This window comes from Scyliorhinus torazame, chromosome 2, assembly GCF_047496885.1.
Source record: "Scyliorhinus torazame isolate Kashiwa2021f chromosome 2, sScyTor2.1, whole genome shotgun sequence".
In the NCBI taxonomy this organism is placed as follows: domain Eukaryota; kingdom Metazoa; phylum Chordata; class Chondrichthyes; order Carcharhiniformes; family Scyliorhinidae; genus Scyliorhinus; species Scyliorhinus torazame.
Window position 1 is genome coordinate 235,604,541 of NC_092708.1, and position 14,116 is coordinate 235,618,656.

At 47.0% G+C, this 14,116-nt stretch overlaps 2 protein-coding genes across 4 annotated transcripts in view; one reads left to right on the forward strand and one right to left on the reverse strand.

Moving 5' to 3' along the window:
- vti1b (vesicle transport through interaction with t-SNAREs 1B) overlaps positions 1-9,125 on the reverse strand; it is a 14,074-nt gene extending 4,949 nt beyond the window's left edge. Inside the window, exons 1-2 of one of the 2 annotated variants that reach the window (XM_072485167.1) lie at positions 8,799-9,125; positions 301-383 (exon numbers count right to left, since the gene is read on the reverse strand). In XM_072485167.1, coding sequence (XP_072341268.1) covers positions 301-383; positions 8,799-8,895 — 180 coding nt within the window. In that variant the 5' untranslated portion in view covers positions 8,896-9,125. The remainder of the gene's footprint in view (positions 1-300; positions 384-8,798) is intronic. The other variant, XM_072485175.1, reaches the window with a different exon arrangement.
- A 144-nt stretch (positions 9,126-9,269) lies between these two features.
- rdh12 (retinol dehydrogenase 12) overlaps positions 9,270-14,116 on the forward strand; it is a 34,963-nt gene continuing 30,116 nt past the window's right edge. The window contains exon 1 of one of the 2 annotated variants that reach the window (XM_072485154.1): positions 9,270-9,525. In XM_072485154.1, the coding sequence (XP_072341255.1) occupies positions 9,449-9,525 (77 nt within the window). In that variant the 5' untranslated portion in view covers positions 9,270-9,448. The remainder of the gene's footprint in view (positions 9,526-14,116) is intronic. The other variant, XM_072485145.1, reaches the window with a different exon arrangement.

Here is a 14,116-nt window from a genome sequence, read left to right on the forward strand (position 1 = left end):
AATTGAACCCAGGTTCCTAGAGCTGTGAGGCAGCAGTGCTAACCACTATGACGGCCATTAATGAACCAGATGGGATTTTACGACAATCGACAATGGTTTCAAGGTCATTTGACTTTTAATTCCAGATTTCATTATTAAATTCAAATTTCACCATCTGCCAAGGCAGGATTCGAACCCGGGTCCCTAGACCATTACCCGGAGTCTCTGGATTACTAGTCCAGTGACAATACCACTACAACACAGCCTCCCCCTGTCTAATAACACATCACACTTCAACTGTCCCAAAGAAGATTTTCTTACAACTCTCCCCTTCAGCGTACTTACGACCTCATTTGCTTCATCGGCTTTTTCATCTATTTCTCGAATAAACCTTTTCTTCTGTTCTGCAAAACATCAAATGGAAGACAAATTACAGTAAATAATGAGTTGGCACAATTCTACTGAGGTTTTCCAGTTCCACCCCAGTCGTTAATAAGCCAAAGGGCAGGATTCCGTCACCCTGGCGGCATGTTTTCCGATGGTGGAGGCGACTCGCTATTGGCCTCCACCAGGATCTTACCATCCACCAATGTCACCGGCATTTCGCGCGTGGCTCACACCCTCCACCGCAGGGGCGTGATCGGCGGAACCGGAAATCCCACCGGCGTGAAGGGCTGGAAAGTCTTGGTTGAAATATGCTTGTTGTCATTGAGCCATTGAAGAAAATGGCTTTGACATTAAATTCAGAAACAAATTCCATTTTTATTTTCATGTGAGCAGCACTGGAAAATTAAGGCAATGTGTCCCATTAATGTTAGATCTTCTGCAAGTCCATTACTTACACAACTGCTGTGGTCTCGGCGGATTAAACTGGTACATATATGGAAGCACTGCCGGGCAGGGAATGATAAGCTACCTGCTCTACCTGGATTCTCACGAGTCCCCAAACTCATTTAACTTGTCAGCAGGAGATAGCAAAAAGGAATTACCCAAAGGGAGGAAGAGGAAGATTTAGATGAAGAGGCAAGTTATCAATTGCTTGCAATGCCCATTCTTTTAAGCTGGCAAATTGCCAGTGTATCTTCTCGTCCATTTAATACTGCACTCAAGAGCAGGAGAGAAATACATTCAAAATAGAGGTGTGTTATGCTGCTTCATGTAGCATAAGCTGCTCCCTTGATGTATGCTTTGACAAAGGAAGCTCCAGACTATGAAATGAGTTCAACTTGTTTATTGAACTATTAACACAGTTCTTAAATGAGTTTGACTCTCTGCTAATCTAGCTGTAGTAACTTAGTCTATCTTTACCAGCCTGCTCTAAGCCACGTGCTGGGTGTAATGTTGTTGATCAACCCTGATGTACTCTCTAGATGGCTGTCTGAGGAAAGAGGCAGAGCATGTGTGCCCTGTCCTTTTATATGGGTTGTGATGTGCCTCCTTGTGGTAATGCCACCTCTGGGTGTCCTGATTACCAATTGGTTGTGTCCTGTTGTAATGACCCATTGGCTGTATGTCTGCATGTCATGACATCTCTGGTGCTCCCTCTAGTGGTTACTTAGTTGTAGTGTATTTACATTAACCACATGTGTATATACAGTGATGCATATCACCACAATAGGATATAAATAAAAGGCTGATCCTATCATTACTAAAGAAGGAGTTTCCCGTTGTTAAGTTTCATCATTGTGCAGACAGTAGAAAGCCAGGACGAAATCTGTTGCAATGTCACAAAAATTATTCAGCGCATTAAAAAGACCAAATCACGGTGGCACTATTATTTAAAAGGAAAACTGCATCAGCATGTCACATTTTGATAGTATGTTATTCCAGATGGGGAAATGCTCTGTGAAGAAAAAAAATCGAAACTGTAGCAATGTAAAAAATATTGGCACGTGATCCATGTACATTCTAGTCAGCAGGTACGGTCAGATTTCCGTACCCAAGAGATTTCACAATCAAACCAATCTCTGATCTCGTGTTTCTTGCCTGAGAGATACACAAATACTGGCTCAAACATCTCGTGATTGGCAGGTTTATTTAAAAGATATGGCATATACGGTTAAACAGTGACTTGCACCCACCTTCATGGGAACAATGTTCCTGTAAATCTCTCAGCTTATCAATGGGTTGAATTTAAAAAAAATTAATTCACGGATGCGATCGTCACTGGCTAAGCCAGCACTTCGTGTCCATCTATAATTACCCTTGAGATGTTGGTGAGCCAACTTCTTGGACCGCTGCAGTCCATGTGGTGTAGGTACACCCAAAGTGCTGTTAGGGAGGACGTTTCAGTCTTTTGGCCCAGTGACAGTGAAGGAATGGCCAATATATTCCCACGTCAGGAAGGGGAGTGAAATGGAGGGGAACTTCAGGTGGTGGAGTTCCCATGTGTTTGTTGCCCTTGTCCTTCTAAATGATAGTGGTTGTGGGTCTGGAAGGTGCTGCCCATGGAGTCTTGGTGAGTTCCTGCAGTGCATCTTGTAGATGGTACACCGGCTGTTACTGTACGCTGGTGGTGGAGGGAGTGAATGTTTGTGGAAGGGGTGCCAATCAAGCAGGCTGCTTTGTCCTGGATGGTGTCGAGCTTCTGTAGTGTTATTGGAGCTGCATTCGAGGCAATTGGAGAGTATTCCAACACACTCCTGACTTGTGCACAATGTTCAGCACCATTGCGACTCCTCAGATAATAAAGCAATCCCTGTCCAAATGTAGCATGATCTGGACAATATCTAGGCTTGGGCTAAAAGGTAGCAAGTAACATTTGCGTCACACGAGTGCCAGGCAATGATCATCTCCAAAAAGAGAAAGTCTAACCATCTCCCCTTGACATTCAATGGCATTACCATCACTGAATCCCCCACTCTCAACATTTTTAGGGTTACCATTGTGGAGGCAGTGGCGTAGTGGTATTGTCGCTGGACTAGTAATCCAGAGACCCAGAGTCATGCTTTGGGGATCCAGGTTTGGATCCTGCCATGGCAGTGGTGAAATTTGAATTCATTACAAAAAAAACTGCACTTAAAAGTCTAAGGATGACCATCGTAAAAACCCATCTGGTTCACTAATGTCCTTTAGAGAAGGAAATCGGTCATACTTACCTGATCTGGCCTACATGTGACTCCAGATCCATAGCAATAGCAATGTGGTTGACTCTTAAATACCTCAGGATGGGAAATAAATGATGTCCTAGCGATGCCCACACCCATGACCAAATTTTTAAAAAGATTTAAAACAAGCTTTGGGGAGTCAGGAGATGAGTTACTCGCCGCAGGATTCCTAGCCTCTGTCTGTGTGATGCTTGCACATTCTCCCCGTGTTTGCTTGGGATTCACCCCCACAACCCAAAAAATGTGCAGGGTAGGTGGATTGGCCATGCTAAAATTGGTCCTTAATTGGAAAAAAGGAATTGGGAACTCTAAATTTTAAAAAAAGGATTCCTAGCCTCTAAACTGCTTTTGTAGCCACCCTATTTATATAGCTAGTCCAGTTCAACTTCTGGCAACTGATGAAATAGCTGAAGATGGTTGGACCTAGGACACTACACCGAGACAGATACAAGACACAGTTGTCATTAAACAGTTTTAGTTGAGAATGCGGCCAAAACCAAATATGCCTGCTGTTTAAACAGGGCTAGATTTCACCTTTGTATTTCTGTCACAAGTACAACTGAACCAGTGTTTGTTTTATTTATTTTGACACCACATCTGTGGCATCACTAAATGCTGCATTGTTTTAATCCCCACAAAATCGAGCTTTCTTTCATTTTAATCCGACCATCTGAACTAATTTAAGTACTTATTTCTCATGGGACATGGATTTATTCATTGAGGCAGTATAAACACAAGGCTTTGTTGCCTCATAATTCACATTAGGCCAATTTTTGGATAAATGCATCAGACTTACAGAACCATTATATTTTACTCCATCAATGGCAAATAAAATGCAAGTGTTTGTTGCCTTAATTCTCCCATCATCATGGACAGTAATTGAAGTGGAATTTGTTAGAAAGGAAAGGAATCTGTCGCTGACCTCGGACCTACCCTTAAACTTTGTATGGGCTTCTTTGTGTTGCCTTCCTGAAACGTGCATCATCCCCCATCTTAGTCCCACTGCTATCAAATCTGTCTTTCTCCACCTCTTCATGTACTTCATCAACAATGTACAAAAACACCAAAAAAGCAGAGCGAGATTTACAGTAAACACTGAAGTAAGTACATTACCCATTTTTAAAAGTATCACGACATAAGGAATTTAGAGTACAACAAAAGATCTAAACGATCTTATCTCTTTGCAGGTATTGATACACTTGGCATATTTCCATAATTCTCTCTTTTTAATACAGCCTCCAATTTCTGTACTTTTCCTTTTAGTGCCTGAGACACAGACACTGCTGCTGTGCTTGTAGCTACTCCTGCCAGGACATCTGCAGTCATGATATGTCATGCTTATTTGTCCTGCATCATCCTCACACATGCCAACTACATTTAGGTCGACTCCTCTTTCTGCCCCCTCTAGAAGAGATCGGAGAAGCTTTTCAGCGCTGATTAAAGGGCTAAATACTGATATTTTCTTTTCTGGGTGTTACTTTTAAAGAGTTTGTTTTTTCTCTTCCAATTTCAAGCACCGCTTCATTTGTCTTCTGGTCAGTATGTGGAATTTGAAACACATGTCTTAGCACCTACGTTTCAAAGGCCTGTTTTCTTCCACAGATCTTTACTTATTGTCCAGGTTTCTGAGGCAGTCATATAAATACATATGATTTCAGGTAGTGATTGGGTTTAAAAATCAAACACGGAGCACAATTGGCCAAGAGGTAAATTGGAGCATGTGAGGAGATGCTGGTTTTGGGCGTCTGCCTGATTGAAGAGAGGCAAGGAGGAAAACAAGTGGACAAAGGAAGTACAGGAAACTGACAGAAATCAGAACTTGAGGAGGATATATTTTGAGCTGGAAACTAAAGAGGAACACAAACTGATAGGAAGCCGAGATTTTGGCATGGGTGGAAAAGTGACCAGAACATGAACAGCATGATTTTAAAATTGGCTTCCTCAGGACTGGAAGTCAATGAAGATGAACAAGCATCAAGTAACGAAAGCAGGATCGACCGAATGCAGCTCGAATAAATTGAAGTTTTAAGATAAAACTCAGCGGGACTAAAATCAAAAAGTATTGGAAAATAAATTGACAAAAACGTACACCTGTATTTCATCAGCAGGGAAGAAATGAAAATCGCTTATTGTCACAAGTAGGCTTTAAATGAAGTTACTGTGAAAAGCCCCTAGTCGCCACATTCCGGCGCCTGTTCGGGGAGGCTGTTACGGGAATTGAACCATGCTGCTGGGCTGCCTTGGTCTGCTTTCAAAGCCAGCGATTTAGCCCTGTGCTAAACAGCCCCTTTGACCAGAGGCATTGGGGCAGGACAGGTGCCATTTCCGGCAGCACGGTGGTGCAGTGGTTAGCACTACTGCCTCGTGGTGCCGAACTCCCAGGTTCGATCCCAGCTCTGGGTCACTGTCCGTGTGGTGTTTGCACATTCTCCCCGCGTTTGCCCCCACAAACCAATGTGCAGGCTAGGTGGATTGGCCATGCTAAATTGCCCCTTAATTGGAAAATGAATTAGGTACTCTAAATTTATTTTTAAAAATGGACAGGTGCCATTTCAGATAAGTCAATTTAGGTGAGAAAGCAGCCTGTTTGATTGGCACTCCATCCACCACCTGAAATGATCACTCCCTCCACCACTGACGATCAGTGGCAGCCATGTGTACCATCTACAAGATGCACTCAACAAAGTTCCTTCGACAGCATCTTCCAAACCTGCGATCTCTAACACCTAAAAGGACATGGGCCGCAGGTGCATGCAAACACCACCACCTGGAAGTTCCCCTCCAAGTCTCACACCATCCTTGCTTGGAAATATATTGTTTCACTGTCGCTGGGTTAATCCTGGAACTTCCTCCCTAACAGCCCTGTGGGTGTACCTACTCCACATGGGCTGCAGCACTACACCACGAACTGTGCAGCAAAACATGGGCAATGCATAAGAGATTGGAATCAAAGAATAAAAAGTACAGCACAGGAACAGGCCCTTTGGCTCCCCAAGCCTGCGCCGACCATGCTGCCCGTCTAAACTAAAATCTTCTACACTTCCGGGGTCCGTATTCCTCTATTCCCATCCTATTCATTTATTTGTCAAGATGCCCCTTAAACGTCACTATTGTCCCTACTTCCATCACCTCCTCCGGCAGCGAGTTCCAGGCACCCTCTACCGTGTAAAAAACCTGCCTCGTACATCTCCTCTAAACCTTGCCCCTCGCACCATAAACCTATGCCCCCTTGTAATTGACCCCTCTACCCTGGGAAAAAGTCTCTGACTATCCACTCTGTCTATGCCCATCATAATTTTGTAGACCTGTGCCCCTCATAATTTTGTAGACCCATCATGCAGAAGGTGGTGAGATTAGGTTGTGGCAATGGTGGTGTTAAGAGCTAGGAAGAGAATAATTTAAACAATAAGATGAGAATTTTAAATTTAAGGTGTTGCAAGATCGGCAGCCAATGTAGATCAGAGAGCACTGCCGGATGAGGACTTGATGCAGAATAAGACAGTGATTCTCAAACTGGGATGTAGGGAGACCCAAGTGCAGAGACCTTGCAGTGGATGTACAATGCATCTTTACCATCTGGGTGACTGCCAAGAGTGCCATGATGAGTGAGTGAGTGACAGCCATTGGAGTGATTGCTCCCCCACATAATCTGTGCTATCCCACAACCCATCCCACCTGTGCTCCCCCCACTCCCATCCCCATGTTCCCCCCACCTCATATGCTCCCCCCAACCACACCCAATACCCATGCTCTTCCCCAATCCCACCCCCATCCATGCTCCTACTCAGCCAGCCACCATGCTCCCTTTGTGAATTTTCCTTGTACCACCCTGCTATTGCTCCTCCTCCCATGGTGCTCTCCCATGCTTCAGCTCCATCCATACTTTAATTTAATTCCCCAGTTTTCCAGTTCTCTGTCTGCTTCCCTGGTGCTTTCTCCAGGCTCCTGTCCTCTCAATGACCTCCTCCTCCCTACCCATTTTCCTAAAACAATTAAATACTCTTTACATGCAACACTCCCATATTTATATATTATCATTTAGAAAAAGGGGAGGGAATCTGAGCTTATTAATCCATTTGAAAATAAGTCTTACAACTGGAAAAGTTTGAGATCCACTGGAACAGGATTCAGGCTCCATTGTTCCAGATGATCTCAAAGGTGAAAGATGGCAAACCTGCCAGCATAATGCTGTAAAACTCAACTCTGGAAGTAAAAGGCACAGATGTTTGAAATCTACCCCTTTGATCAAGCATTTGATCACCTGTCCTTATGTCTCCATATCGATCATATGTCTCCATGTCATTTTTTGCTCCTGAGAAGCCTTGGGAAGTTTTAACACATTAAAGATACAATTATCACTATGTATGTTCGGTGATGGTGTGAAGACATGTGACGTAAGAGGTGGAATCAGATGTTTTATTGAAAATGGTATGGAGTGGTTGGAACCTAGTTTGGCTAGAGAAAATAGCTAGGGATGGAGTGAATAACAAAGGGAGAGCTGATGCCCATTTGGGGGGGACACAAGAAGGTTGCTTTGGCTTTCCAGAGGGAATTAGAAAATATCGCTCCTCCAAGATTGAATATCAGAAATTCTGAAAGCCCAGGCATACAGGGGTTAAGTGAAATGGTGAGAATGGAATGTGGCATACCGATAATGATCCCAAGTTGTTAAATTACCAAATAGAAGCAAGTGGATGCAGAATCATAAGGGGCCACAGATGGATTCTTAAGGGTGCCAGCAAAGGGGTGAGGAGTGATGTAATTAGTAGAGATATTCTGGCATGATTGCATAGAGAAGAATGGAGGCATGCGAGGGCAGTCCAACTGAGACAAGCAATGGAGAAAGTTGATGTGATTGGCTGTGCCAAAGACTGGAATGGTTAAGAAGTGATTATGTACCACCAGTCAGAGACTGTCAGTATGTATCCAGGAAAAGAAACAGTTGATGTCAGTAAGTACTGGGCTTTAACAGTGGTAATGAAGGAATAGGTAGGGTAGATGCAGTTAAGATGTTTGCCCTGGTTGTAGCGTCTAGAACCAGGTGGCACAATTTTAAAATAAGGGGATGCCACTCAGGACCAAGATGAGGAGAAATTTATTTACATAGAGGGTTGTGAATCTTTGGAATTCTCTAACCCAGAAGGTTGTGGAAGCTCAGTCAGAGTATATTTAAAGTAGAGACTGACAGATGTCTAATTGCTAATGACATGGTGTGGGAAAAAGGCATAATCACATTAAATTGGGAAGCAGACATCGATGAGCTGAATGGCCTGACCCTATATGGTCAAAAGCTAATTGATATGGGGATCAAGGTAACCGAAAATAGGTTTCCCAGGAGAGATGGATCTGGAAAATAGTTATAAACAGCAGATAGATTGGAGATAGCCACGGTGGACAAAGAGTAGACAAGCGGGAGTTTGGAGGTTTCTCACAGTCCACACATGATGTTATGAGGGGGTGGGTTGGTGATGTAGAGAATAAAGTGAGAGATGGTTTGTCTACTGGAGAGAGAGCCTCCACAGGGCCTCCTGAATGTTGTTGTCACAGTTCATCAATTTGTATATTTGAACATAAGAGTAGAAGCCAAGCTGTAAGTGGAGTCCAGTCACCATGTTCTAGATTCAGGGCAGTTGCTCTACCTCAGACATGGTATTTGACATGGACTGTCCAAGTTGAAAAGCCTCCGCCATAAACAAAAAGCATCTCCCTCACCTCCCGAATAAGCGGACAGCTGCTCACACTGGCGCCTCAATTCCTCATAAACACTACCGTACGCTTCGTGCAGCTTCTCAAAGTCCTCGGAAGACATCCCGGGGCCGATTTTAAACAGCGGGATTGACTCTGAGGGGAAACCCAGCTACAGCAACATCCCGCAGGCTTCCGGCTCCTCCTTCCGCATTCACCCACACCCTCAAAACAGGCACTTTATCCAACATACTGCTTTGGCGCTTTCGCCATGACTTCACTTTATTATTTCCCCACCAGAGACGCAGTCACCGGGTGAAGGAGACGGACCTGGGCTGGTGGGGGGGGGGGGGGGGGGGAATGGGACGGACCGGGCCTGATCCGGGGTGGGGTGGGGGGGGAAGGGAGAAGGTGACGGACCGGGCCTTGGAAGGGCCAAGGCATTCGGGGGGTTGTTGTTCCAGCTCCTTCCGGCCTCAGACGAGTGATCGTCTCAGGCTTCCGGCCCCAGGAAAGTGATCGACAGCTCATGCCTCAGGTCCTTCCGGTCCCCCCGGGAGAGTGAGTGACAACTCAGGGCTCCAACTCCTTCCGGTCCCAGGAGAATGATTGACAGTTCAGGTCGCTAACTCCTTCCTGCAGAAGATGCTGCAGCTCGAGCTGCGAGCTCAGTGAGGATGCCCGTCTTATTCACCATTATTGGGATTTGTGCATTCGCTGCTCTTCTTTTGGCAGCATTTGCCCCATATATCAGGTTAGTATCCCTCTCCCCGTAACAATTCTAAAACCTGCTTGTTGTGCAAAAATTAATGTAACTTGTAGTTAATGTTGCAATCTGCTTATACTTACCAATGTTGGTCCTGGTATTTTCCGATCCTATAAATGTTATAATTTATTTGGAAGTTCAGTTACGTTTTAAATTACATTAAAATAATATTTGATGCAAAAATTAATTTCACAAAATCCTACCCAAGATTGATCTATGAATAAGAAGTAATGGGGTGTTTGTAGTTTTTTAAAAGTATACAGTGATATACTTTGGATAATTTTTCGCATGCATATAAATATTCAAGTAAAATTTGCTGGTGTGTTTTAACCATATATTTTTCTCTCCGTCTGAGCGTTTGCTGCAATGAAGGAAATCACACCAACATAGCGCTGCCTCAAAAAAACGACAAATACATTTATTTTCTCAAATAAGATTGTATGGGGGGGGGGGGGTGAAACGCCTATTTGTGTTTGAAGAACAATTGGGTTAGTAGAGGACATTACAAAGAAACACAGCCCAGAGCAACGTGCAACACGACAAAGGTTAGTGTCATTGATCAGATCATAAGTTTTAGGGAGGGATTCCAGCTCTCCTCTATATGCATTGGCTACATGGTGTTTCAGCTGATGTTCAGTCACTGCACGTCCCTCCCACATCGGATCAAAACTATTTCGACTATCCAGACATTTGGGTTGTGGAAGACGTTATATAATCGAAGTCCTGGGGGGGCGGAAGAGAAACTGCAATGGAGATTTTGTAATAACCTTCAAAAATAAAAGTCCTGAAAGCCTGCTAGCAATAATAAACAAAGTCGGATATTTTTCATATTTCAATATAGCAACATTTTTACTTGGCTTCCACATCCTATTATGCACCTGGGATGTATTTGCAATCTTGGCTTTGGTTTGGGGAAACTTTTAGTGCATTATTTTAATACGCAGTTTGGGAAATTCTTACCGTTTTTTCTGTAACACACCTGAACAAGCTACAGTATAAATATCAGTTTGTATTGCTATACAAACCATTCTCAAACACAATATTTTTTTATTCATGGGATGTGGGCATCGCTGTCAAGGTTAGCATTTACTGCCTCAGCGATCTCCCTCCTGTAGCACTGCAGGGCTGTGAGACAATGCTTGTTTCTGCAGTAGCAACCATAGAATCCCTACAGTGCAAATGAAGACTCGGCCCAACGAGTTTGGGCCGACCCTACGAAAGAACACGCTACCCAGGCCCACTCCCCCCCACCCCGCCCCACACACACACACACACTATCCCATCTAACCAGCACATCTGGACACTAAGGGGTAATTTAGCATGGCCAATCCACCTAACCTGCCCATCTTTGGATTGTGGGAGAAAACCAGCACACGGGGGAAATCCATGCAGACACGGGGAGAACGTGCAGACTCTTCATAGACAGTCACCCAAGGTCGGAACCGAACCCGGACCCCTGCGCTGTGAGGCAGCAGTGCTAACCATTGTGCTACCGTGCCACCCCTAACCTGGGAAGTGATGCGACCATCAATTCACACGAGACGGAGAGTTGAAGTGAACAGTGGTTTTAAACAGCTAGAACTGTGCCTGCCTGCGACTGCTCTGTACTGAGTGCCGCCTACAGGCTGCAGCTCTATATACCTCCCCCGAGGGGGCGGAGCCACAGGCGGAGCCCACAAGGGCATCAACATAATACAATACAATGTAATGCAATTACAATGGTGAATAGTAGCAGTAATACTCACCACATTCACCCCCTGTTAAAAATTGAAGTCCAGCGGGGTGAAGTGGGCTCACAGATCGAGTCTGTCCGACGCCTTGATCGTTCGCTGTGATCGCCTGAGCCCTGGTTTTGCTGCGGGCACGGGTGTTGTACTAGTCGTTGCGGGCACGTGTGTTGGGCTCGTTGACTCCGGGAGCATCTCTTCTGGAGCTTCATCACTGTAGGTTGGCGATTGGGGGGGGGGTGTAGGCCATGTAGGGGCAGTATTCGGTGTACGGTGGGGGGGGGGGTAGGTGATGGTTGCAGGGGAACCGGCGGGTGCCAGATCCTGGATGGAGACTGTATCTTGTCGGCCGTTGTGGTGCACCACGTAGGCATACTGGGGGTTGGCATGTAGGAGCTGGACCCTCTCGGCCAGGGGGTCGGACTTGTGGCTCCTCGCTTGCTTTCGAAGGAGGACAGGCCCCGGCATTGTCAGTCAGGACGGCAGCGAGACCCCAGAGGTGGATTTCCTGGGGAAAACAAATAGGCGGTCGTGAGGGGTCTCGTTCGTGGCTGTGCAGAGGAGTGATCTAATGGAGTGGAGCGCGTCGGGGAGGACCTCCTGCCAGCGGGAAACTGGGAGACTCCGAGACTGTAGGGCCAGGAGGACGGCCTTCCATACCGTCGCGTTCTCCCTCTCCATCTGTCCATTTCCCCGGGGGTTGTAGCTGGTAGTCCTGCTTGAGGCAATGCCCGTACCGAGCAGGTACTGATGCAGCTCATCGCTCATAAACGAGGAGCCCCGGTCACTGTGGACGTAAGTGGGGAAACCGAACAGGGTGAAGATACTATGCAGGGCCTTAATGACAGTGGCCGAGGTCATGTCAGGGCATGGGATTGCAAAGGGGAAACGGGAGTACTCGTCAAAGACGTTCAGAAAATACACGTTGTGGTCAGTGGAGCGGAGGGTCCCTTTGAAATCGATGCTGAGGCGCTCAAAGGGCAGGGATGCCTTCACCAGGTGGGCCTTGTCTGGACGATAGAAGTGCGGCTTGCACTCCGCGCAGACTTGGCAGTCCCTGGTCATGGCCCTGACCTCCTCAGTGGAGTAGGGCAGGTTGCGGGCCTTGATGAAGTGGCGAAGCCGGGTGACAGAGGTCATTGTGGATGGCCCGGAGTCGGTCATCTTGCGCGCTGGCACATGTGCCGCAGGACAGGGCACCTGGGGGCTCGTTGAGCTTCCCGGGATGATACACAATATCGTAATTATAGGTGGAGAGTTTGATCCTCCACCTCAAGATTTTATCATTCTTGATCTTGCCCCGCTGTGTATTGTCAAACATAAAGGCTAACGACTGTTAGTCGGTGACTAGGGTGAACCTCCTACCAGCGAGGTAGTGCCTCCAATGCCGCTCAGCATCCACAATGGCTTGAGCTTCTTTTTCGACTGAGGAGTGTTGAATCTCTGAGGCGTTGAGGGTACAGGAAAAAAAGGCTATGGGCCTGCCTGCCTGGTCAAGGTAGCGGCCAGGGCGACATCTGACTCGTCACTCTCCACCTGGAAGGGGATGTACTCGTCCACCGCGCGCATCGCGGCTTTGGTAATATCGGCCTTGATGCGGCTGAAGGCCTGGCGGGCCTCAGTCGTCAGGGGGAAGATGGTGGCTATGATAAGTGGGCGGGCTTTGTCCGCATAGTTGGGGATCCACTGGGCATAATATGAAAAGAACCTGAGGCATCTTTTCAGGGCCTTGGGGCAGTGGAGGAGGGGGAGTTACAGGAGGAGACATGCGGTCGGGGTCGGGCCCTAAGACTCCGTTTTCCACGATATAGCCGAGGATGGCCAGTCGGGTTGTGCGGAAAACGCATTTCTCCTTGTTATAGGTGAGATTGAGAGCTTGGGCGGTTTGGAGAAACTTCTGAAGGTTGGCGTTGTGGTCCTGCTGATCATGGCCGCAGATGGTGACGTTGTCCAAGTACGGAAATGTAGCCCGCAGCCCGTACTGGTCCACCATTCGGTCCATCATTCTTTGGAAGACCGAGAGTCCGTTGGTTACGCCGAAGGGGACCCGGAGGAAGTGGAAGAAGTGGCCGTCTGCCTCAAAGGCCGTGTAGTGGCGATCTTCCGGGCGGATTGGAAGCTGGTGGTATGTGGACTTCAGATCTACCATGGAGAACACCCGGTAGTGTGCAATCTGATTCACCATGTCCGCTATCCGGGGAAGGGGGTACGCATCGAGTTGTGTGTACCGGTTTATGGTTTGGCTGTAGTCTACAACCATCCGGTTCTTTTCCCCGGTCCTGACGACCACCACTTGAGCTCTCCAGGGGCTATTATTGGCCTCGATGAGCCCCTCCCTCAAGAGCTGCTGGACCTCTGACTTGATAAAAGTCCTGTCCTGGGCACTGTACCGTCTGCTCCTGGTGGCGACTGGTTTACAGTAGTCGGTGAGGTTCGCGAAGAGCGGGGGAGGGGCGACCTTAAGGGTCGCGAGGCTACATATGGTGAGAGGGGGTAGGGGCCCGCCGAACTTCAGGGTCAGGCTCCTGAGGTTGCACTGGAAGTCCAATCCTAACAGGAGAGGAGCGCAGAGATCGGGGAGGACATATAGTTTGAAATTGGCCCTGTATCGCGAGGTTCACGGCTCAGCACCCCCGGATCTGCACTGAATGCGATCCGGAAGCGAGGGAGATTGTTTGGAATGCGGGGGAAATTTGGAGAACAGCACGAGGCTGATGACCCGTCCGAAGGGGGCGGTACCAGCAGGCACGCAGTCACACTGCGGGGTCTGCGGGTCTGTGAGTCTGAAAGTTGGGCCTGTGGATTTAGGAGCTTTGGATCTGGCCAGGCAGACTTTGGCAAAGTGTCCTTTC